The 25,671-nt window shown below is 42.7% G+C and overlaps 1 protein-coding gene across 2 annotated transcripts in view; it reads left to right on the top strand.

Annotated features, from left to right (window-relative positions):
* The window catches only part of PAH (phenylalanine hydroxylase), a 93,709-nt gene that overhangs the window by 54,532 nt on the left and 13,506 nt on the right, over positions 1-25,671 (top strand). For both annotated transcript variants that reach the window (XM_055118545.1, XM_004602778.2), the window contains exons 4-6: positions 940-1,028; positions 14,159-14,226; positions 25,332-25,528. In XM_055118545.1, coding sequence (XP_054974520.1) covers positions 940-1,028; positions 14,159-14,226; positions 25,332-25,528 — 354 coding nt within the window. The remainder of the gene's footprint in view (positions 1-939; positions 1,029-14,158; positions 14,227-25,331; positions 25,529-25,671) is intronic.

Genomic DNA, 25,671 nt, shown 5'->3' with positions numbered 1-25,671 from the left:
GCTCCTGACAGTGCTTCGAGGGGGCCCATATGTGATGCTGGGGATCGAACCCAGGGTCAGTTGCATGCAAGCAAATGTGTTATCTCCATACTTCCTCCAGCCTTGGATGTGTAGTTTTTAAGTTAGATTCTTAAAAGTTAAGTGAAATAAGAAAAACGACCACTGCATGGTTTCATTTATGTGTGGAATCTCAACACAGAGTCACACTCACTACATCGAAAGTAGATAGTTGCCAGGGACTGGGTGTGTGCATGAATGCATGTGTGCATGTGTGTATGCTCATGTGCGTGCATGTGCATGTGTGTGCATGTGGATGTGTGTGCGCGTGTGTGTATGTGTTGGGGAGATAAAGAGCAGAGGATTAAAGGGCAGAGTTGGTCAGCTAGCAGGTGAATCAGCTTTGAGAACCGAATACAACAGTTTTACAACTTTTTTCTTTTTTTTTGGGTCACACCTGGAGATGCACAGGGATTACTCCTGACTCTGCACTCAGGAATTACTCCTGGCGGTGCTCAAGGGACCATATGGGATGCTGGGGATTGAATCCGGGTCCGACGTGTGCAAGGCAAATGCCCTATCCGCTGTGCTATCGCTCCAGCCCCCAGTTTTCCAACTTTTTACTGTTTTTTTTTTTCTGTGTGTGTGTGTGTGTGTGTGTCCTGCACACCAGTTCTCAGGACAGCAGTTAGCTCTCAAGCTGGGTCTCTTTCTGCCTTTCCTGGGGGGGAGGGGGCGGGGTGCAGCCCCTTCCTCTCAGGGATCTTTCCCAGCCTGGGCTGGAATGCCGCATCTCAACGGCTTTCCTGGCTCCTGGGGATGGGGCCCTTGTATCACAGACCTCCAAGCCTCCGGGCTGGTTTCTGCTAAAGGGAGGATCTGGTGCTCTGGCCTTTGGCCCCGCCCGTTTGCCCTCTAAACGTGGCTCTTTGTGAATTGCAGTGCCCTGGTTCCCCAAAACCATGCAAGAGCTTGACAAATTTGCCAACCAGATCCTCAGCTATGGAGCAGAACTGGATGCAGACCACCCGGTGAGTTCATGGTACTGGGGCGGGGGTGGGGGGGTTCCTTCCATGCCTCCTATCCCCTGGCTTTGGAGCTGTCTGCCTTTACTTGCTTGTCCATCACTTACAGACTGCCTGCAAACCCGTCATCACCATCATTGTTATAAGGCCTGTGATGATGACTTTAGGGGAACAAGATGTAACACCCTCTAGAAACTATTGTTTAGAGATACAATGGACCTTTGTGCATGCTCACTCACCCCCACACATATGGACATCATCTTTATTTCTGATTTTGTATCATTACAGAGGCTTAAGTCAAGTGCTTGGGAGAGTCTAGTGCGTTAAGAATTCTATGGGGGGGGGGCTGGAGTAATAGCACAGCAGGTAGGGCATTTGCCTTGCATGCGGCCGACCTGTGTTCGATTCCCAGCATCCCATATGGTTCCCTGAGCACCGCCAGGAGTAATTCCTGAGTGCATGGGCCAGGAGTAACAAGCCCTGTGCATCACCAGGTGTGACCCAAAAAGAAAACCAACCAACCAACCAACAAATAAATAAATAACTCTATCAGGGTGGGTGCATGTGTGGGGGGGGTGTGGGTCTGTGGTAGAATGTAAAAAACTTTGCACGCTGAAGGGTGTGTGTTCGAGGGCTCTCCAGGCGGCTCTGTCTCACCGCCCGTGTTTGGTGCTCTGGAGCCGCTGTTTATGGGCTGGATCGGGAAGGCTGTTGGAAGGACAGGCAAAGGAAGAACGAGGACCAAGCTGGTCGCTGATTAGTGACTGTTTATTCAATCTTTCTTCTCTCTCATCTCACACACTCTTCCTTCCTAAGTCCTCACCCCTCTATCCCAATGAAGGGGGATTCTTCACTCCCCTCATTAGTCTCTCCCCCTACTTGTCTCTCCCCACCTTGCCCTGTAGGCTACACAAAGTCTGGTAGCAAAATCAACATAAGAAAGCCCTTACTGACTGCCCACAGGCAAAATACCTCTTAAGGTGTTTTTCTCTTTTCCTCAGTTCAAAAACTCCATCAACATCTGAATACTAGTTATTTTTGTAGGGACACAGTAAGAGATACATTGAGGCTTGTAGGGCAGCTCTCCTGGCAGCATCTTGCCACAGACTCAGACTACAGCACTCAGGCCAGATTAATCCTTCCTAACCATAGCAGGGTCCAAACCTAGTTATTACTTTTTGGATCATAACAGCATTTGTCTATGACCAAGCTCTTACCTTATAGTTAAGCATTAGGCACCTTGATGCCAGGGTAGCACATACCTCACCGCTTGCCCTGGGTCAGTCCCGTCCCTTGTCGGGACCCTGCTTTTGGGGGTGCTAGGAAGTGAGGACAGCTGAGTCTTAGGTCCAGAGAACAGATGCCCAGGAGGAAAATATCTTGTAGAGTCAAATGAGTCCCAGGTTACAAAAGCATAGCATGTGCTAAGTCTTCCTGTGCCCATACTAAAGGACATGGCTCTGAATAAACTATGCAAAGGACTCAAGGAGAAGAGAAAAACAATATTTACAAGTCAACAGAACAGAAATAAAGAAGTTACAAATAAACACAGAGGACTGGGAGCACTGTGTTGGGAGTAACCCGATAAACCTAAACTACCTGAGCCTATGTTCTCCCACAGCAGAGCACATGTCTTGCCTGCTTGAGGCTCTGCTTTCTCCCCAGCACTGCACATGCCTGTTTCTCAGCTGTGCTGGGTGTGGCCCCGTTGGCTCGGAGCACGGCCGATTACGTTGCTGTGTGCCCGGGAACAGAAAGTGCTCAGGTTCAGAGTCCTGAAAGCACTCCAGGTATTGATGGACCAGCTGGCTGGGGCTGGAGGAGAGAGAAAGTGGGTTTGAGAAGATAAGGCTCCGGGCAAGGATGGGGTGAGATTTGCTGTGTTTCAAAGAGGCTGATGCAGCAGGTGAAGGCAGGAAATGAGCTTCCGGATGCTTCGGGCAAGCAGGCGCATCCTTCCGCTCTTGCATTGTTTCTGAGCTGAGCACAGAGTGAGGAGGGGGTGGGGGTCCTCAGGGGCCTGTGTTGGGCCGGGGGAGGAACCGTGTAGGCTGGCTTCAGTCCGCTCTGAAGTGCACAGGTGAGTAGGGCCCGGTGGGGCTGGCTGGACTGCTCTTCGTTCTTGGCCCAGGAAAATGGCTCCTTCCTCTTGAAGTGACCCGGGAGCCACTTTCATCCCTATTACTTGAGTATCTCAGCGTCCTCCACCCCCCAGCCCACCCCATCCCCACCTGTGGGTCTCTGCAAGTGAGAAGTGGGGAGATTGCTCTTCCTTCTTTTTTTTTTTTTTTTTGCTTTTTGGGTCACACCTGGCGATGCACAGGGGTTACTCCTGGCTCTGCACTTAGGAATCACCCCTGGTGGTGCTCAGGGGACCATATGGGATGCTGGGAATCAAACCGGGGCCGGCCGCGTGCAAGGCAAACGCCCTACCCGCTGTGCTAGTGCTCCAGCCCAAGATTGCTCTTCCTAAAGGCTCTTGATGGTACGGAGAGCACCCCGTTCCCAAGACTCCCTTTGTGTAGGCAGATTCATCGAGACCCACGGAGAGAAGTTACTTGTCGAAGGTCCCGAGCTGACTGCTGGGTTCTTAGACTCTTAGCCCAGTGCTCCTTGTACCTTATGAGTAAAGAGCAGAGACAGAGAGAAGCTCTTTCCAGGCTAGTTGCCTTTTGAACATCAACAGCTACTGCTGTTCATTCAAGTGGCAGACCCCGACAGTGGACTTGGAATGGCGAAAAGGCCTGTGGGAAGGAAGGGAGGAGAACAGTTTAATTCTTCTTTGTCTTTTGGTAGTTTCCTGCATTTTTGTTTTTAATCACTGTCACTGCCATCCCGTTGCTCATCGATTTGTTCGAGCGGGCACCAGTAACGTCTCTCATTGAGAGACTTACTGTTTTTGGCATATCCAATACACACGGGTAGCTTGCCAGGCTCTGCTGTGTGGGCTTGATACTCTCGGTAGCTTGCCAGGCTCTCCGAGAGGGGCGGAGGAATCGAATTTGGGTCGGCCGCCTGAAAGGTGAACGCCCAACCCCAAATAATAAATATTAGCTTTTTAAGTCTTCCCCCCAACCCCAGAAATTTATACATCACTCATGCAGGTTAACAATAAGTTGCTAGCCAGACCCCCAAAACATGTTTTGATCTTTTTTTTTTTTTGCCTTTTGGGTCACACCCAGTGATGCTCAAGGGTTACTCCTGGCTCCGCACTCAGGAATTACTCCTGGTGGTACTTGGGGGACCATATGGGATGCTGGGAATCGAACCCTGATTGGCCGCGTGCAAGGCAAACACCCTACCCTCTGTGTTATCACTCCAGCCCCCCAAAACAAGTTTTGAGGGAGTGTTTTGGAATTTCACTGATGCAGTGATTCTGCCACAAATCTTCCCCAAAGTATCCTGTGAATGTCCCTGGGTCCTCTGCGACCTGGGGAAGTTGGTCTTGGTCCAAATGACTTGGTCCAGGGCTTGACAACTTAGCCAAGGCTCTGGGCACACTTGACTCAAATGCCCTCTGACAGGAAACACTAACGGCACAGGTGGCTAGGTATGGTGGCCAGGGCCCCCCTGGGGAAGCACTGTATCCCGCTGCCTCTGTCTGGGGCCTCACGTCTGGGGACTTGGGAGCAAAGCAACTTCCAGGACACCTTCCTTATAAAAGAGTTCCGGCCACCCTTGGTGCAGGCCCTGGGCCTGGCCTGTCCATGTGGCCTCTCTCCCACCTGCCCGTCTCGTGCCCTGACGCCCCCCCTGGCAGCATTCCCTGTGCATCTGGGACCGGGGTTGGGGTAGGGGAAGGAGAGGTCAACCCAGAGACGTGCTCTTTCCCGGAAATCCTTCTTCTCCCCCTGCAGAGGTGGTCGGGGCTGGTCTTAAAAGTCTCTGGAATTTATTTCTTTTAACAGCCCCAGCCCATGCCTTTGGCCCTTGGCCTCTCCCTGTCCTGAAAGTATCATAAAAATATAATTTATCAGGTACACAGTCCCCCTGATGAGGAGGCCAGGCTCTCTCTGTTCCTTTCTGCGGCTGCTCATCAGGACAGGGGAGCAGGCAGGCCAAGGACAGAGTAACCCCTCCAGGGTGCTCCCCGTGGCCTCCCAACTCCCCCGGGGCCTGGCCTCAGGGTGTGAGGAGAGTCTTGGGTGTTCTTCCAGAAAGAAACTTCTGCTCCATGCTGTCCCTGGGCCTCCCGGTGATCTCATCTCCCCCTGAGCAGAGGGGGCCGAGGCCAACTGTACACCAGGCTGCAGCACCCCAGAGGGCCTGTTTAATTTCTGTTTCTAAATTTGAGCTTCCATCTTCCATTTTTCAGCTTCTGTGCTCCTGTTTTTTTTTTTTTTTTTCAGTTTTCTTTACCTGAGATGCTTCTTCTGATCCTCCCACGTCTTCTTACCCTGCTGGCAAATCCCGGAGCATCTTTCAAACCCCTAGGCTGACTGTCTTTCTGAAATTTTCCTCTGATGGCTTCCAAGGCTAAGCAATTGTTTAACAGGGATGCAGTAACACTGCATGCATTTGTTGTGTGTTTTACATTTGAATACCTTCTATCTGATAAAAAAATGAATTGCCACAAAATATTGGGTTTTTTTTTTAAATGAACAGTTTCATGATCTATGGATGCATGAGAAACCTAAGATAAATATGCGATGAAGAGGGTCATATGCATTCTTCCCAAATGTAAATTACTGAAAAACAAGGAAATAAAAAGCCTCATGATTACAGGGGAAAAAGTAGAATCCTAGTATCCCACTCCGAGCATATGTACTCTTGGAGACTTTGAGGAGTCGGACAAAAATGAAACCTGTTCAATCTAATGTTTCTCAATATTTTCCATAAAATCCAACATGCGAGGCAAATGCTCTACCCACTGTACTATCATGCCACCTCTTCTTTCTACTTCTTGATCAAAGTCACTGAAACTGCTTTTTAATCTCTCAGTGTAGCCTTGTCACTGTCATCTCATAGTTCATCAATTTGCTCGAGCGGGCACCAATAACGTCTCCATTGTGAGACTTGTTACTGTTTTTGGCATATTAAATATAACAGGGGTAGCTTGCCAGGCTCTGCCGTGCAGGCAATATACTCTTGGTAGCTTGCCAGGCTCTCTAAGAGGGGTGGAGGAATCGAACCCAGGTTGGCCACATGCAAGGCAAACGCCCTACCCGCTGTGCTATTGCTCCAGCCCTCGGTGTAGCCTTGAGTTTCTCTAATCTCCAAATTAGGAGCACTGTTCACCTTCCCCTCCCAAGAACAGCATTGTATTCCAACACTTTCTTTGTTTTTCCTTCCTTTCTTACAACCACCTGAGAACCTCATGAGAGTATTTCCTGGGGTTAGTCAGCCAGTTGAATCTTAAAAAATTTGCTTTATTCTCATTAAGTTGCTCTGTCAAACAATTTTTGAAAAGCTAAAAGTAACTGTCATAAGATGTGTAATAAATATTTGTCATTGACTCAACAGTAAGGGAGCTAGTGATATGACAAAAAAAAGATAGAGACCAATGTTTTTATGATTGCTGAAAAGAGACTACTCAAAACTACCAATATGATATAAAACTCACTAATATCTCACAAGGCAATAAAGCCACAATCATGGTTGTTATCCTATCTACTAGATAAATGTCACTATAGCTTGGTCATAAAATAAATAGTTTGCAACTAACCTGGTGGTGCTCAGGGGTTTGTATTTGGTCGCACCTGGTGGTTGTCAGGGATTACTTCCTGGCTGTGCACTCAGGGATCACTCCTGGCAGCATTCAGGGAACCATATGAGATACCAGGAGTCAAATCTGGATGGACTGCATGTAAGAGAAAAGCCCTACCCACTGTACTATTGCTTCAGCTCCATTGACCCATCTTCTTCAAGTCAGTATCTAACACTGAAGAGTCACTAAGTAGTAAGTCATGAACCAACATACATCCCACCTAGAGTATATAGTGAGGAAATATAGACTGGCACAATTGTCCTTCTAGGTATATTTGTCATTTTTATAATGATCAAATATAACTTTAACATGACATACATGAATCATTTTATCATTTCCCCAACCATCACATCTTATGTCCTTGTCATATTCAGGAGTATACTTACTATGGATTAAAAAAATGCAGAGATTTTAGTCATTAAAAGAACACTCAGGCTTACCAAGAATGCCAATAGGGAAAACAATGCAATATATTTTGGAAAAATTAACGATGATCTTTAAAAGTACAATTCCAGCTGAGATAAAAGAGTGAATAGCTGTATTGGTCTGAGAGAAAAGGCAGGAAAGGATGTCTGGATCAGAGACAATAGTTTGTGGGAGGGTCTTAATGAAGGAGAAAGCTTGTTTAATTAAAATAAGAATGACTGGGTAATTTTGGAGACACTGAATGCCAGCAGCTAATCCATCCTACTGTTGGAAATGTAGGCAGAGTCAGATCAAGGAAAGTCTTATATTGAGGATTATTACTTTATCCTAAAAGCAGTAAGAGTTCACTGAAGGTTTTTAAGGAGGGTGGGAAGTGACCTTTTCAGGTACACATTTGTAAGCTTGCGTGGACTGAAGTAGAGGGAGAGTAAAGAGGGGATTTAAAACAAAATCACTCAAAGATCAGATGTAACCTTATTCAGACACAAAAGTGAGATAAAGTAAAAATGATCAAACTCATATTTGGAAGGAACATGGAAAAAAATATGATTCTTTGACATGTCGCAAGTGAAGAAATAGAAATAAAATAATTCTTCCCATGATCCTGGTTTGGCCAACGAAATGGCCAAATACTTTACCAAACAATCTTAATGGTCTCATTGGCACTCACTATGGCCAGCGTTGGACAGTGAACACAGTGGACTTGCAACTTTAGGTCAGCGTCTATAAGATGGCAATGGCAGCTGTGTAGTAAGCTTCACTCCGAACCTCTAGTCTGCTGTGCACCATCCTTCCCATTGGCCTGGGTTTAATGGAATGCAAAAATCCTCTTACCATTGGCCTAGAGGAAATGGAAATATCAAGAAAAGAATTCTGTAAATGCCTCTTGAAAGACCAGAGAGTGGGTGCTGGATTCAGGGACTCATTCAAGAGTATACAATGTCACTGTAGCAGTGTCCAGTTGTTCACCAGTAACGTCTCCATTGTGAGACTTGTTACTGTTTTTAGCATATCAAATATGCCATGGGTAGCTTGCCAGGCCCTGCTGTGCAGGTGAGATAATCTCGGTAGCTTGCCGGGCTCTCCAAGAGGGGTGGAGGAATCGAACCTGGGTCGGCCGTGTGCAAGGCAATGCCCTACCCGCCGTGCTATTGCTCTAGTCCTATTCAAGAGTATATAGATAGACCTTTAATTTTCTGGGCCAAATTTTCTTATTTCCCACCACTTTATACAAACACATTTTTTTTGCATGTGCATTCTGCTCAGAATTTTATCTGATGCCCCGCTTACATTAGCGTATCTCATGCATACACTGCGGTGAACCGTCTCCTTTGACAGATGAGGATACTAAAAATTCATAAACCCCCAGGTAAGGCTCCTCATGAATGCATGGACCCCACCTGTCCAACTTTCAAACTTCTGTTTTTCCCTAGTGTAAGTTGGGCATTTCTGAGCGTCAGCCATGATATCAAGAAATTACAGAATAAATTCTTCTGTCTCTATCTAGAAGAATATTCCATGTAGTAAGTTATCCTCTATTCACCTTCTGCTACCAAAACAAAGTCAGACTCCTGTCAACATGCCAAGCAGTGAAAATCCTGCTATGAAGAACGGTGATGAATATAGACTGCAAGGGTAGTTAAAACTTCACATCCAGAAGTATTCTTTCCACTTCCATTCCTCCTCCTCCCCCTACCCCTCCTCACTCGTTCACCCACAATATAGTTTCCTGTCAAAACATACTTGGTTACATGCAGTGCAACCAAAATTGCTGCTATTAGCTTAATTGAGATGGGGTGATTATAAATAAATTACATGCAGTGCTACTGAAATTGCTGCTATTAGTCTAAATCGAGACAGGATGATTAGTCGTCACCAACTGTAGCTTAATTCAGAATGTCTTCCACGTGGTTGATGCAGAAGTCCTGCGGTCACCTGGCATCCCCAAAGAATCAAGACCCCGGTGCTCAAGCAGCCAGATGTCCAGTCACAACTCTCTTCCACAGGTGACCCAGAGTACAAAAATCAGTGCAGTGTGCATAACTGGGCAGTGTGCAGTGAGCACCTTGCAGCCCGTCATAGACTTCACGGAAACATTGAGCTGGAAAGGACCGAGGTTAGGGACCTTCCCACATGGAAAGACCCAGTGATTTGCACTGATGTATCTAATGTGCTCATCTTCTGCCCCTTCCCCATAATGCTTTGAGATGGATTTTAAGATGCTTTTATTTTTTCTAATTATAAGATAAATCTAAAAGACTTCAAAAGAATAACAGTGATTATTTCTTATAATTATATTCGTTAGATTTTAGTGTGTTTACTTTATAATTTCACATATATCTGTTTATAGGACCTAATATCCTTGATCCCACTGCATATGCAAATTTTATTCATTTCTTTTTTATGGTGCTGGGGCAACAACTCAGGGTCTCAGACATCAAGGCAAGCACTCTAACCCCTGAGCTACATCCCCAGCTCTGGATAAACAATTTTAGTTTAATCTTCTCTTCGTGGATGGAAAAATCTTTCAACACTCCAAAGTACATTCAAGGTGAAAGATAAAGAATTCAGTGGGAAGAGAAATTTCCAGGATCACTTCATTTCTGGAAATAGGAAGATCACATGGAAATTTAAAAATATGCTTTTATGTGGTCAGGAAGATAGGGTGGGACAGGATTTTTTTGTGGTACATCAGGTAAGGTTGCAAATTAATACTGTGTGTATTATTGTTCATTGGGAAATATTTGGCGGGAATAAAGAGAACATTTCTATAAGTTAGATAGGCCAGGTTATTTTCTTACTAAATTTACATTGCAATAAAAATTCTCAGGGATAAAGCCTTTTTTAAAATATCAACATTATTGATGTGTAATTAACATATAAATGTAAGGTGCAAAATATGAGTTTGACAACTTTGTATTTGAAATGATGACCATACTAGGGTAAGTTGGCACATAATTCCCTCAATAATTAAGATTTAACTTTTGTTGTGAGAAATAATATTGTTACCTATAACTACTCTGCAGCACATCAGATATTCTGAAGCTATTAATCTTAAAACTGGAGATTAGTACTCTTTGAACTATATCTCTCCATTTGTCCTGTACTTCACATTCTGTCTACTTTCACTCTAATCCACTTTTCTGAGTAGATTTTCTGTTACATATACAAGTGAAATTACTATTTACCTCATATAATGCTTACAGCCTATCTATCTTGTTTGTTTTCCCCTTTTTTATGGCTGAGTAATTTTCCCTTGTCATTTTGTACCGTATTTTCTTTTCTTCACTCAGCAATTGATACTTGGCTGTTGCCACATGTCTCAACGACTGTGAATAATGCTATAATAAACATGGAGCTACAGGTATCTCTTTGAGAGTGTGGTGTTATTTAATTTGCACATATATCCAGAAGTGTGATTGCTAGATTATATAACTGGTCTATTTTAAATATTTTTGAAGTTTTCCCATACTCTTGCAAAACTGTATGACTGTCATCCCGTTGCTCATCGATTTGCTTGAGCGGGCACCAGTAACATCTCCATTGTGAGACATGTTACTGTTTTTGGCATATCGAATATGCCACGGGTAGCTTGCCAGGCTCTGCCATGCCAGGTGGGATACTCTCGGTAGCTTGCCAGACTCTCTGAGAGGGGCAGAGGAATAGAACCCGGGTTGGCCTCGTGCAAGGCAAATTCCCTACCTGCTGTGCTATTGCTCCAGCCCTTATAGTCCGACTAATGGGATGATGACTTCTTCAAATTCTTTGGGATTTTTAATAATAACCATTCTAATAGGTATGGAGTGACTTTTCTTGGTGGTTTTGGTTTTCATTTCTCTGATGATGAGAGACATTGAGCATATTTTAATGTACCTGTTATCTATATTTGTAACTTTTTTTTTTGCTTTTTGGGTCACACCTGGCAATGCACAGGGGTTACTCCTGGCTTTGCACTCAGGAATTACCCCTGGTCATGCTCAGGGGACCATATGGGACGCTGGGATTTGAACCCGGGTCGGCCGCGTGCAAGGCAAACGCCCTACCCGCTGTGCTATCTCTCCAGCCCCTATATTTGTAACTTTTTTTTTTGCTTTTTGGGTCATACCCGGGGATGCACAGGGACTACTCCTGGCTCATGCACTCAGGAATTACTCCTGGGGGTGCTTGGGGGACCATATGAGATGCTGGGAATCGAACCTGGGTCGGCTGCATGCAAGGCAAATGCCCTACCCGCTGTGCTATCTCTCCAGCCCCTATATTTATAACTTTTGAGAAAATCGTCCATTTAGCTCTATACATTTTCAATCAGTTTTTTCAATTAATATTTATGATTTCCTTATATCACTTGGATATCAACCCAGTATCAGATCTGTAGTTTGTAAATATTTTCTCACTTCTGTGGATAGCCTTTTTCATTGTTATTCAATTCTTTTGTTGTACAGAAGATTTTGTGTTAACTATGGTTCATCTTGTTTAATTTTTTATTTTGTTTGCTTATGCTTTTTATTATATACATATGAATATTGTGTATATATGAATATATATGAACATATATAAATATCACATAGACCAATGTCAAGGAACAATACTAAGAAAGACCAAAGCCAGGAGTTACACTTCCTGGTTTTAAATGATAGCACAAAGCTAAAATAAAAGAGTATGGTACTGCCATTTGAGAATGAGCACATGGCAACTAACAAAATTTTTAAAAAGCATAAATAGGGCTCAAAAAAATAATACATCAGGTTGGCAATGTGCTTTGCACACAGTTGACCCTGGTTTGATCACCTGAATTCCACAGGTCCTTCAAATGCTTCCAGGAGTAATTCCTGATTGCAGAACCAGGAGTAAGCCTTGAGCACTGCTGGGTATAACCCCCAAACAAAAACAAAAACAAAATAAGGCATAACTGCATCCATACATTTGCAATCAACTAATTTTACAAGGGAGAAAAAAATACTCAATGAAGAAATGACAATCTCATCAGTAAAAGGTGTTGGAGAAACGAGATATTCACAGGTGAAAGAGTGAAGTGGGATCTTTAAGTTACATCACTCACAAAGACTAGATGGAAATAGATTAAGGACTTAATATAACACCTGAAATCATGAAACTCAAGAAACAACACAGCACAAGGAAAGCAATCTTTTAGCAAACTGGGACTCTGACCTGTGCATGTACCCATCCCATTGCCCAATGCTGAAAGACAGATGAGTCCTCTTCTCACCAGGAAATGTGGTGTTTATGAATAGTTGCGTGAAAGCTCCTACAAGTCAGCCTCAGAGGAGAAATAATAATTACCCATTTTATGTATTGAGACAGATTTCTTAGTTTTTTGAGCCCTGCCAAGTTGTAAAAGTTGACAATTACTGAAGCGTGGTGAAAAGGGCATGAAACTGGGTGATTCAAATCCTGGCTTCACCTTCATTTGGCACCACTTCTTCAAGTCAGTTTTACATCTGGAAAGAAGGGCACAATCTGACTTTTTTTGCCTTTTGGGGTACACCCGGTGATGCTCAAGGGCTACTCCTGGCTCAAAAATCAAGAATTACTCCTGGCGGCGCTCAGGGAACCATCTGGGATGCAAGAGGTTGAGCCTAGGTTGGCTGCAAGGCAAATGCCCTACCCACTGAACTATCTCTATGGTCCCCCCCACAATCAGACATTTGCTGTAAGAGTCATAAATAAAGAAAGTTCTTAGCACACAAAGGCCTGGCACATAGTAGGCACTCGGTAAATGATACTTGAAAAAAAAGTCACTATCAGGGTACTGGAGAGATATAGTATAGCAGGTAGGGCGCTTGACTTCCTCTCGCCTCACCCTGGTTCCATTCCTGATATCTCTTATGGTCCCCTGAGCAATGTCAGGAGTAACTCCTGAGTATCATCTGGTGTTGTCCAAATGCAAAAAAAAAAAATAAAAAAATAATTATCAAGTATTACACACCTTGATTCTAGATGTTAGTGTATCTAGAATCAAGAGACAGTGTGCAACTACAACCCACCCCATTGGTTAGAAACTGTGGATATTGTCCCCTTTATCAGAGATTTCTTTCTCCTAGCCTAATTTAGTAGCACAGCAGGTAGGGTGTTTGCCTTGCATGTGGCCGACCCAGGTTTGATTCCTCTGTCCCTCTCGGAGAGCTTGGAAAGCTACCGAGAGTATCCCTCCTGGCACGGCAGAGCCTGGCAAGCTACCCGTAGCGTATTCAATATCCAAAAACAGTAACAAGTCTCACAATGAAACGTTACTGGTGCCTGCTCGAGCAAATCGATGAACAATGGGACAACAGTGCTACAGTGTGACAGTGCTACAGCTGAATTTAGTAAATTCCCAAGTTAGAAGTGCTATATATGAGGCTTCTTAAAAGCCTGTCTACTGCTTCCACGTTGGAAGTGATGGAATGAGACACATACCACTGAAAATGTGGTAGCTAATATGCCTCTCGTAAGATCTGCTGGGGGAACTCACTCTCCGTATTTCAGAGGCCTTATTCCCAGGGTCTAATCAGGGGATCAGAGATACACTGTCAGAGCACAGAGACTAGAGTTCCCAATCAAAGCTGCCAAGGACTTGCCAGATTTCTCACTCCAGAGCCTTGGAAAAATAAATTTCTTCTTCTTCTTCTTTTTTTAAATTGAATCACTCTGAGACCCTTACAAAGCTGTTCCTGATTAGGCTTCAGTCATACAGCGTTCCAACACCCATCCCTTCACCAGTGTACATTTCCCAGCACTGATGTCCCTAATTTCCCTCCCATCATCCCCCACCCCACTCCCAGCCTGGCTCTGTACCACCTCTCTCCCTCCATCCTTCCCTCCTTCCCTCTCTCTCTCCCTCCCCCACCTCCTTTTGGGCATTGTAATTTGCAATACAGATACTGAAAGGTTGTCATATATATCTCTTTACCTATTTTTAACACTCAATTCTTGTCCACCGTGATCATGTCCAACTATTATTGTTATACTGGTCCCTTCTCTACAAATTTCTTCTTTCTCCTAGGGTTTTACAGATCCCGTGTACCGGGAAAGACGGAAGCAGTTTGCTGACATTGCCTATAACTACCGACAGTAAGTCTGTGGGGATGAGATAAAAATGCATATCCAACTTTATTTGCCTTACCGAAGTGTGTGTGTGTGTTGTGTGTGTGTTGTGTGTGTTATGTGTGTGTCTGTCTGCCTATCTGTCATTCTCTGTGTGTGAATTTATTTAAATCTTCCCTTCAATAATACATATATTTTAAATAATAATAATGATGATGATAATAATAATAATAGCCACCAGACAAAATAAAACAACCCCCTGAGAAGGGCCCAGCTCTCTCTATACTTTGTTGTGTAATTGCGCTGTAATGTCTGAAGTAATTATAAAAGGCCTCAGTTCTGAACAAAACAGCCCCTGGTATTCTCCACATTAAACAGAGAAGAAGGAAAAAGAGAATCATTTACATTCAAGAAGGAGTTGGCTGCTTTACTACAATTTGAGATTGCAGTGAGCCAAGCCTTGGAGTTCTACTTTTATCCCATTTGACCCAGCTGCCAAGGGCCATTTTAGCATGAGTTTCTTTCTTTCTGTTAGCGATTCTATTATCTGCCTGAACTCTGTTTTAGCCAAAGGAAAATGCAAATCACCAAAATCAATATACAATACACAATATCCATATGTGAAGAGAAGTGCAAAACTACGATGAGAAACTTAGCATTTGATCTGAGCTCTGGTTTTTTTGTTTTGTTTTGTTTTTGGATCGTACCCGGCAGTGCTCCTGGCAGGGCCTGGGAGCCCTCACATCTCACAGGGCAACAAGGCAACCATCAAACTGTGCTTGGAGTCCGCTTGTCCTGCCCAGTACGGGAGATAATTCCTGCCACCTGATTTCTCAGGAGCCATATGGGTTTGGGCTGGAACAAGCAATTGCTCTTTGCAGGGAAGGGATGTCAGTCGTAAACCTTTTCCAGGCTTTAGGGGTCCATTGCTTTGTGCTCACACACAAAAAAAGAATTTTGGGAGGAAACAGCAGTAAAGTAAAGCAGCTTTATTTAGAGATTATGAGGAAGGTTGAATGAGAGTGGTGTGGGGAGAGAGAAAAAGAAAGAGAGAGAAAGAGAGAGAGAGAAGAGAGAGAGATTGAGAGAAAGAGAGAGAGATTGAGAGAGAGAGAGGGAGAAGGAGAGAGATATATTCATTTAAGGGAGATGATGGTAAAACTCTCCAGAGGTAGAGGGAGCTGAGTACATATACCCAGTGGACGTGTGGGCTACCCCACAGAACGATGAGATGCTTTGCCTTTGCCAAGTTGGTTTTGTAGGTTTTTTCCCCCAACTTGCCCCTGGTGGGGCTTGCTACCTAGGTCAGAATCCGTTGCTATGGCATTGTCAAGAAGTGTTTGAAACTTTTTTTTTTTTGCTTTTTGAGTCACACCCATTGATGTACCGGGGTTACTCCTGGCTCATGCACTCAGAAATTACTCCTGGTGGTGCTTGGGGGACGATATGGGATGCTGGGAATCGAACCCGGGTTGGCCACATGTAAGGCAAACGCCCTACCCGCTGTGCTATCGATCTAGCCCCATTTGAAACTTTTGATGGTCCTCCTGCACATCCTTCTGACAACACTTTGTTCCTGTTTGAGTTTCTTTCAAAGGCAGGTCCAGTCCTCTCTGGGCCTGTGCTGGCACCACAGTTGACATCTTATCACAACTCATTTCCTGTGTCCACAAAGGAGGTCTGGCAATAACGCATTTAGCGACTTAAGACTAGGGACAGAGTAACTTCTTCAAATCCCAACTCTTGATTTTATTATGTCCCCAGAATTTATTTTCAGCTCTCCTCCCAACTACCTACCTGTTTGCTTCAGCGTGATACTCTGTAGTTCCATCCAATTTATGGCAAAATTCAAGAATCCATCTTTTCTATGACTAAGTAGTCCATGCGTAAGAGTACTATATTGTGTATATAGGCTATGTTTCCTTTATCCACTCATCTGTTGTTGGATTTTTAGATTGTTTTTGTATCTATCCTATTGTAAAGAGTTGCTGCAGGGAACATTTGCCTTAATTAATACTTTTTCATTCTTGGGGTAGACACCCAGAAGTGGTCATATTTTAAATTTTGAAGTAAATTAAGATATTGAAGCAAAATCAAGTAGAAATTTAATTTGAATGATGTACAAATACTGTTTTACTTAATTCTGTAGAGGTTGAACTATTCTATAGTTCCATCAACTTTTTTTTTTTAATCACATCCTCACCAACACAGTTTGTTTCCAGTCTTTTCTCTTTTGTTTTGGTTTCTAGGTCTTATCCAGCAATGCTAAGGGTTTTCTCTAGGCTCTGTGTCCAGGGGTCTCTCTAGACAGTGCTCAGAGGACCACATATAGTGTTAGGGATCTAATCTGTACCAGCTGTGTGCAAGAGTACCTTGACTCCTGTACTGTCTCTTTGGCCCTGCTTCTAGTTTTTTTGTTTGTTGTTCTATTTCATCTATATTTTGCTATATTTACATTTTTAAAATTTTTTTTAGATTCTGTGGTTTACAATGCTAATAGTAGTGGTTTCACATGCACGTAATTCCAACAGCTTCTAGTCTTGATATATGCCATTCTTACTGGTGTGAGTAATATCTCTTCGTCATTTCAATTTGTATTTCCCTTAAAATCAGTGATGGTGAATACTTCATCTGCCTTTTAGCTCTCAGTAAAATCACTTTATCATTGTCATCCCATTGCTTGATTTGCTCTAATGGGAACCAGTAACGTCTCCATTGTGAGACCTGTTACTGTTTTTGGCATATCGAATACACCATGGGTAGCTTGCCAGGCTCTGCTGTGCAGGCGAGATACTCTCGGTAGCATGCCAGGCTCTCTGAGAGGCATGGATGAATCAAACCCAGGTCAGCTGCATGCAAGGCAAACACCCTACCTACTGTGCTATCGCTCTAGCCCATCAGTAAAATAGCTCTTTGAATTATTATTATTAATAATTATTTAGTCATCATGAAACTACAAAGTTATTCATGATTGGGTTTCAGGCATACAATATTTTGACACCAATTCGTTCACCAGTATCCACTCCTCTCCACCAGTGTCCCCCACACCACTTCATCTGCCTCCCTTCCTCCTGTCTGCTTCTATGAGTGGTGTTTTTTCATTTCTTAATAAGTTTTTGCACCGTGGTTTACAAACACTGTTGCTGATAGGGTTTTATGCATAACACATAATACTGTAAGCACCCCTACCTCGTCCTGGTTGAACACTTCCACCCTAGGTGAGGCCCCTCCCTGTCAGAGCCCTCTTAAGTCTTATGTTTCTCCATTATTTTGATGAGATCATTTGTTTTTAAGTCGTTGAACTTTGCATTTTATCTTGGATTTTAGACTTTTGTTTGATGTATGTTTTGCCAATATTTTTTTCCATTCAGTAGGATATATTTGGATGTTAGCCTCATTTTTTTTTGCAGTGCTAAAACTTTTTAGAATGGTGTAGTGCCATTTGTTATGTTTTTTTGCTTTTGTTTACTTTGTCAAGGAAATAGAGTAATTTAAAACACCCCTTGATTTAACATCATGGACAGTTTTCTTTAATTTTTTTTATGTATTTAGAGCAATATTTTTTTTCTTTTGGGTTGCACCTGGCAATACACAGGGGTTACTCCTGGCTGTGCACTCAAGAACCACCCCTGGTGGTGCTCAGGGGACCATATGGGATGCTGGGATTCAAACCCAGGTTGGCCATGTTCAAGGCAAACGCCCTACCAGCTGTGCTATCACTCTAGCCCCTAGAGCAATATTGAATCTTTAATTCATTTAGTGAGAGATACAAATTTGGTTATACTTTATTTTTTTGCATGTGAATACCAGTTTTCTGAGACTAGTTATTGAAGAGACTTTTCTTCCTCCAGTTGGCATTCTTGATTCCTTTGTCATCAGCTAACTGTTCATACATGTGAGGGTTTACTTCTGGACCCTCAGTTCTTTGCTGTTGTTCTGAATTTGCCTTTATTCCAGTATCACAGTGGTTTGATTACTATAGTTTTCTTTACTTGAATTGAGGGCATCATCAAAGATGTGCTGGACACATGACTTAACAGTTAGCCAGAACATTGAAGCAATGGCATGGTACTTTAATAGCTAAGTAGACTATGGAGGAGACGAAGATGATAGTGTTTTCTTTATGGAATATGAAGCAACTGGAAATGGGACTTCACAAATGGAAAGACTTTTGGAGAAAACAAAAAACATTTCCTTTCCTGAATGACTCCTGGTAATAGAAGGAGCCAGACTTGCGTTTACCTTGCACAGTGAGGTCATGGCTCATGGTGGGGACAAGTCCCAGGATATGGAAACCCTTTTACTCTGTCTCACCTTTCCTTCGGCATGGTCAGGTGATACCACCAAAACGAATAGTGACAACAATCCTTCATCAGCTAATGCGTACAAAAAGCTTATATGTAATTCTCTCCTGGCTTTGCCTGAGATGTTGCCAAATGCTTGGTTTACTTGATTTCATTTAGCCTAGTTTATTCCTCATTTATTGAATTGGGAAAACAATAGCCTTAACTAGCTGAGTTGAGCCAAAGGTGTGGCTTTGTGGTAGAGCACAAGCCTCTCGCATATGTGAGGGCCTGAGTTCCACTCCCAGTACCACAAGACAGCTACTGAGGTGATGCAAATAGTAGATGGCATCATCCTCCAGCTGTGAACTCAGGCTTGTTTACCTTCAAAGTCTTTCCCAACCATTTTCCTGGGAATCCGCAAATTCTTTGAGTCAGGAAGCCTCATTTTTTCATATAGTCCAGAAAATACTTTTACTTTTACTCACTACTTAGCTGTTGGGACTTGAGGGAAGGGAACTGGGTCTCTTCAACTTCTTTTACTTGAAAATGTTGGAAATAATTAAGATAAGTGGGAGTTATCAAATGTTTCATGTTTTTGAGGGTTAGTCAAAGAAAATAACCTGATTGTTAGAGATAAACCCACAGATGGCTGGCTCTCAGAAGAATATTAATGTTTTAGTCAATTTCCCATCTTTTAAAGATGAATCCCAGATAGTTAAGTGATGTATCTAAGGCCTTGGGGCCAACTAAGGGTTGCATTTACTCTTAAACTCAAACTTCATTTTAGCTCTTATCTCTTTAAAAATGATTTCATTTACCACCCCTTTCTTATTTTAATTTTTTTCCAATTTCATTAAAGAACCATGATTTACAAGTTATGGTTAGATGTTTGAGGCATACAATGTTTCAACACCAACCTCATCACCAGTGCAACTTCCTTCCACCAGTGTACACAGGCACCCTTGCACTCTTCCTTCTCTTCCACTCGACAGACACAGTTTCAAGTTCAGTGATAGTTTGGTGATAGCTCAGGTCTTGCTTTTTCAGTGTTGAGTCTGTGCTTTGGGTATAGAGCTGTATCACTTTCTCACATCCTTAGCCCCTGTTATCTTATTTTCATTATTGTTCCAGTAAGAGGGATTATGAACACTTGGTTGGGGTGCTCCCTCATAAGCTCAATAGAAGACTACACTTTAGTTTCAGTGCCACACACACAAAGTTGCAGCGTGCCAGAGACTGCATGCTTTATTGTGGTGCCAGAGATTCCAAATGTTGACATCACTGGAATTAGATTCTGCACATGTAGGTTGGTGCCAGGAATCATAAGGGTTATGAAAGAATTCCTAACCTTATATTTGCAAGTAGGACCTCTTAATCCCCAGCTCATCTCTTAAAAAATTATTATAGTTAAGGTTATGTGTTTACAATTGTGTTGACATTGATAGTCTTTATGTACATAAGACTAGGAATTACTCCTGGCTCTATGCTCAGTGATCATTCCTGGTGATGCTTAGGGGATCAGATGTGATGCTAGGAATTGAACTAGTTGGCTGCTTGCAAAACAAGTACATTTATCAATAACGATCTCTCTGTCCCTAGCTCTCTCTTTTGAAGTTTTGATGCCAGTGACATTTCCTTACCTATCTAAGGAATTTTTTCTTATCTAGTAATGATTGATTCTCAATGTGCAAGGACTACTTGCTTTAGTTTCTTTGAAATTCATACATGTATATGTAATCATATCATCATCATCATCCCGTTGATCGTCGAACTTCTCGAGCCGTCTCAGTAACGTCTCCATTCGTCCTAGCCCTGAGACTTTAGAAGCCTCTCTCTGCTCATCCTTCCCAACGATGCCACATTGGAGGCTCTTTCAGGGTCAGGGGAATGAGACCCAGCTTGTTACTGGTTTTGACATATTAATACACCATGGGGACCTTGTGAGGCTCTCCCATGTGGGCAGGAAACTCCTGGTAGTTTGCCAGGTTCTCCCAGAGGAGAAGTAGGATATCAAGCATTTTATATTTTATATCCTACTTTACATAATCATATATTTCAATAAAGTCATATATATTGAATAAGGGGGTCTTTGAATAGAATTACACACAAAATCAAGTAAGGTTTTACAGGTTTATGAAAAAAGATGAGATCAGATGCTGATAAGACCTATGATTCAGTATTTATTGACAGTTCATGGTGATTTTATGAAATCCGACTACAGAAGATAATGAGAATTAAATGAACTTCATCCTGCTTCTTTCCCTACTCCTTTTTTGAGACTTTTACAAAATCCAAAAGGTATCTTCCTCCCGCCTCAGAAATTTTAAGCTCTCTCATTAATTAACTCTAGCTTTTTCCCTTGTCCTTCACCAGGCTCATTGTAAACAACTCTCACATTCTGGTCTCTAATACCTTCCCAGTCATTGTTCCACATGGGGGTCAAATTGAGTACCATAAAACATATCATCATGTGAGAAATATCCATGAATAAATGTATTTACCTATTCTAGAAACTGCTTCAAGAGCAAGATCAATGGAGGCTAATTAGATCAGAACTACATCAGTGAGGAAATACTGGGGAAGACAGGCAATAACTGAAGTTACAAAAATATAGTAGGTGTTGAAAAAATCTTATAAACAGAGGAATAAAAGTGCCCTATAATTAGGAGAATTAGGGGCTGGAGTGATAGCACAGCAGGTAGGGCGTTTGCCTTGTTCACGGCAGACCCAGGTTTGATTCCCAGCATCCCATATGGTTCCTGAGCACAGCCAGGAGTAATTCCTGAGTGCATGGGTCAGGAGTAACCCCTTGTGCATCACCAGGTGTGACCTAAAAAGCAAATAAATAAACAAGTATATAAATAAATAGAAGAATGAATGTAGTATGGTTTAGGAGGAAGTCAAGTTGAGTTTGAGAATTGGAGATTTAGTTAGAGTTTATCAGAGAAAGAGAAAGGGTAGAACTTGTTAGCCACAGGGCTTTTGAGTGGTGTGTATTCACAGTCAGGGAAGAGTTACTGCAGTTGTTAAGGAAACAGCTAAAGTTCACCTCGTTGGTCACCTCCTTCTCTTTTCCGTTGCCATGCACTGCTCTAATTCTCCTCACTAAGAATATTTAGCAATCTTCAGAACATCACTGAGAAGATTCACTGACAAATTACTGTGTTTGGGGGCACTTGGCAGTCATTCCATGTGTAATTTACTTTCTTGGTGTAAATTAGAACAAGAATGGACAGACTCTGCCAGGTACTGAGTGTCTTGCATACTATATTTGGCTCATAGAATAGTTCAGAAACAGAATCTTCTAATTAAAACATGTTTTTAAGGAACATGTTTAGTGTAACTAATTTTTTTATTTTAAGCAATTTGATGTTGTTCCTAAAATATCTAAGTTTATTTTACTTAAGGACATGATGGCCTTTTAAAAATAATTGATCATTTATTTAAGGACAAATAATTTTTTTTGAACCTCAGGTCATTTGGTGGAAGCAGAAGATAGAAAAAGAAAATGTTCTGAGTTAAATTCCTAAATAAACTTTGAAAAGAAAATGGAAGTCTGTGTGCTGGTGATGGCGGTGCATATATGCAGAAATAAAGCATAAAATGCTATATTCAGGGGGCTTCTCACACTGATTATTTAATTTTACTAAAAGATTATAAGTGATATTTGTCTATTTTTTTTGAACACACACACACAACTTAGAAAATTTGTTCAGGTTAGGAAGTTAGGAAGTTTAATATTCAGATTCTTGCACATGGCTCCAGGAAAGCAGGGCATCCCTGAGGTTTAGTACGGGATGCGCTGCTCCTAGGATGAATTGGACATTCGCCTTTCATGCGGCTAACCCAAGTTCGATTCCTTTGCCCCTCTCGGAGAGCCCGGCAAGATACCGAGAATATCGAGCTCTCTCGGCAGAGCCTGGCAAGCTACCCGCGCATATTGGATATGCCAAAAACAGTAACAATAAGTCTCTCAATGAGAGACGTTACTGGTGCCCACTCGAACAAATCAATGAGCAACGGGATGACAGTGAAACAGTGAAACAGAGTCGTCATTCCCTCAGATTACAAGGACCAGTGTAGAATCTTCTGAGAAGCCTTGTCAGAATCTCAAAGAGGTGAAAATATTTCCGGGTTGAGGAGAGACTACAGAGTGGAATGTCATTTCCTGGATCTTTGTTCAAGTGGTCCCTTGTCTTCCAGAACACCTTCAACATCCAATGGAAAATTGAAACCCTGTCCTGCCAATCTGTGTGCCTTTGCTTTTGTTTAAACCCATAGTATTTGTCACCATCTACTAAATGATGCAGATTTTCTATTTATTCCCACGACAAATGTGAACTCTGTTAGAAAAAGAAAAAAATTTTAATGGTTGTGTGTGCAGAGAGTAGGGCATTTGCTTTGCACGCCGCAGATCTGGATTTGATTCCTCTGTTCATCTCAGAGAGCCTGGCAAGCTACCGAGAGTATCCCGCCTGCATGGCAGAGCCTGGCAAGCTACCCATGGTGTATTCGATATGCCAAAAACAGTAACAACAAGTCTCACAATGGAGCTGTTACTGGTACCCGCTCAAGCAAATTGATGAGCAATGGGATGACAGGGATACAGTGATAGTGATGAACATTTAGTCTGAGATCTACTCTTGAAATTTGATTTTTTTTGGGGGGTCACATCCAGCGATGCACAGGTTACTCCTGGCTCATGCACTCAGGAAACACTCCTGGTGGTGCCCAGGGGACCATATGGGATGCTGGGAATCGAACCTGGTTCCACCACGTGCAAGGCAAACACCCTACCCGCTGTGCTATTGCTACAGCCCCAGAAATTTGAACTTTTAAAACACAATCATATTAACCATAAATACAAATAGGTACAGCAAATCTTTAGAAATAAGCGATCTGTCAGAATGGAAAACTTTATACCTACTGAACAGCAGCTCCACCTTAACCCTACACTCAACCCCTGGCAACTATCCTTCGACCCTGCTTCTCTGTATTTGATTATTTTATATACCTCACACACATGAGGGCATTTTATCTTTTTGTGACCCACCTAGTTCACTTAGCAGAATGTCTTCAAGTTCATCCATATGCTACTGTATAACATTTATTTGTGTAAAGGACTATGTGGGGTGCCACATTGGCTGGGCACAAGGCCAGCCTCCTGCCTGCTGTATTATCTGTCTGGCACCAATGAGTATGCTTTTCTGGAAGAATGGAAATGGATATGAAACTTCTGGAAGAGAAAAATATCAGGGAGGGGCGTCTCAGTGCCCAGGATATTATCTCTTCCAAACTTGTTGCAGAAATAGCAGATGCCTTTTCTTTTTAAATAGAGTCAGTTACATAACTTGTAATGATAGTTTTCATTACAAGTTACCCAATAGTATTTGTCAGCACCAATATTGAGTACCTTATACATAGTATTTCACGTAATTCTCCTCTACATCCTCTAAACAGTTATTACCCTCAATAACAGTTGTTAGAACTGTGTTCACTGAGTTGCTCGAGGCCTAAGAAATTGCCCCAAGTTGGGAAATGGTAAAATTGGATACCAGACTCATCTCTATTCCTTCCCCAAACCTATTCTCTTCCTTCGTCAGCACTTAGCTCTAGAATAATGAATAATGCCGCATCCTTAGGTGAGACCTGTGATTCTTTCTTAAACTCTCTGCTTATCATTACAGGGCCTTCTGAACTTGTTTTAGTTTCAAGGTTTAAGCAAAAAAAAAATAATATATGTATGTATATATATATATATATATATATATATACGTATATATACATATAGATATATGCCTGCCCTCTCTGTAATCCTCATCCACCTTTCCATGGAACATAAGAAAGACTTTGCTTTAATGTTCTTGGATGAGCTATAGCTCTGAGGGACCTAGTTTGAAGTTTAAACAATGACCCACAACTCTGAAGTAAACAGTCTTGCTAGTCCTGAACACTCTGTGCCCTATTAGGAAACAGGCCTGCAGCCCAGAAAACAGTCACTGGTCTTTGAAGTCAGGTTTGGTTTAGTTTTCATTTGTTTTCGCTGTTCCGAATGAACACAGCTCATTCTAAGATGTATTTCACAAGGACGTTTTGAACTGATGAGTCTCACACTGAAGTGTGTCATCTGAGGGGTATCGTAATTTAGAGGCCTGGAACTCCCGTGCCCAGGGTTCAGAGTCTATGGGACAAGTTCTAGTCTAGGTGCTTCTCTGTTGAAGGTAAAGTGCTAGGTAAGCATTTCTCATGCCCACAGGCATTGATGTGCATGCTTTACAATTTCCCAGGAGCAGAAATATGAAATCTACCAAGTGCATGTGCTCTAAACAAAGGGGCAGGTACTATGTCCACTTTAGCCCCCGTGGGTTAAACAATTGCTTTTGTTGACATCAAACAAGCTCTGAATTGAACTTGGATGCCTGCCTTTGTTTGGAAAGAGGAAGTGTCCTTCTTGATTGTCCCAGTTTTATTCTCCAACTGTCTAAATCTTCTTCTTGCCACTTTGATGTTACCTCTCTGACTCCTACAGGTCAGCAAATGCTTACCTTAGGTAAACCATGGGAGAGGTGAATGTGAAGAAAGGCCAAATATTTTCTCAAGTGAGAGCAATTCCTTGGTGCAGTTGGTAAGCTGAGAGCTTTTGCTTTTTTTTTTCCCTTGCCTTACCAAAACGGACAAATGTTCCCTGTATCAGGAAGTGGAATTTTCCATGTTTAAGTCACTTACAAACCCCACTGTAGTCTGGATGGTGGCACACTCTGGACTCTTCTCGAGCGGCTTAATCCTCTGTCAACCTCTCTTCTGCAACCACCCTGCTGAACCCACACCTCTATGCCTCTATTCTAGTGGACAGCCCATCCCTCGAGTGGAATACACAGAGGAAGAAAAGAAAACCTGGGGCACGGTGTTCAGGACCCTGAAGTCTCTGTATAAAACCCACGCCTGCTATGAGCACAACCATATTTTCCCACTTCTGGAAAAGTACTGCGGCTTTCGCGAGGACAACATCCCCCAGCTGGAAGAGGTTTCTCAGTTCCTGCAGAGTAAGTCCACATATGGTCAAAGGTGGGGGCAGGGGGTGAGAAAAGGGTCCAGGGGGCAGTGAGAGTGGGATTGTGGCAATAAAGGGAGGTGCATTCTCCCCCAAAATGCAGACCTACTACCTCCTCTCTAGCTTCCATCTCCT

This window comes from Sorex araneus, chromosome 10 (genome assembly GCF_027595985.1).
Source record: "Sorex araneus isolate mSorAra2 chromosome 10, mSorAra2.pri, whole genome shotgun sequence".
NCBI lineage: Eukaryota > Metazoa > Chordata > Mammalia > Eulipotyphla > Soricidae > Sorex > Sorex araneus.
The sequence above is the reverse complement of the archived record's forward strand: the minus strand, read 5'-3'. Positions and strand labels throughout refer to the sequence as shown.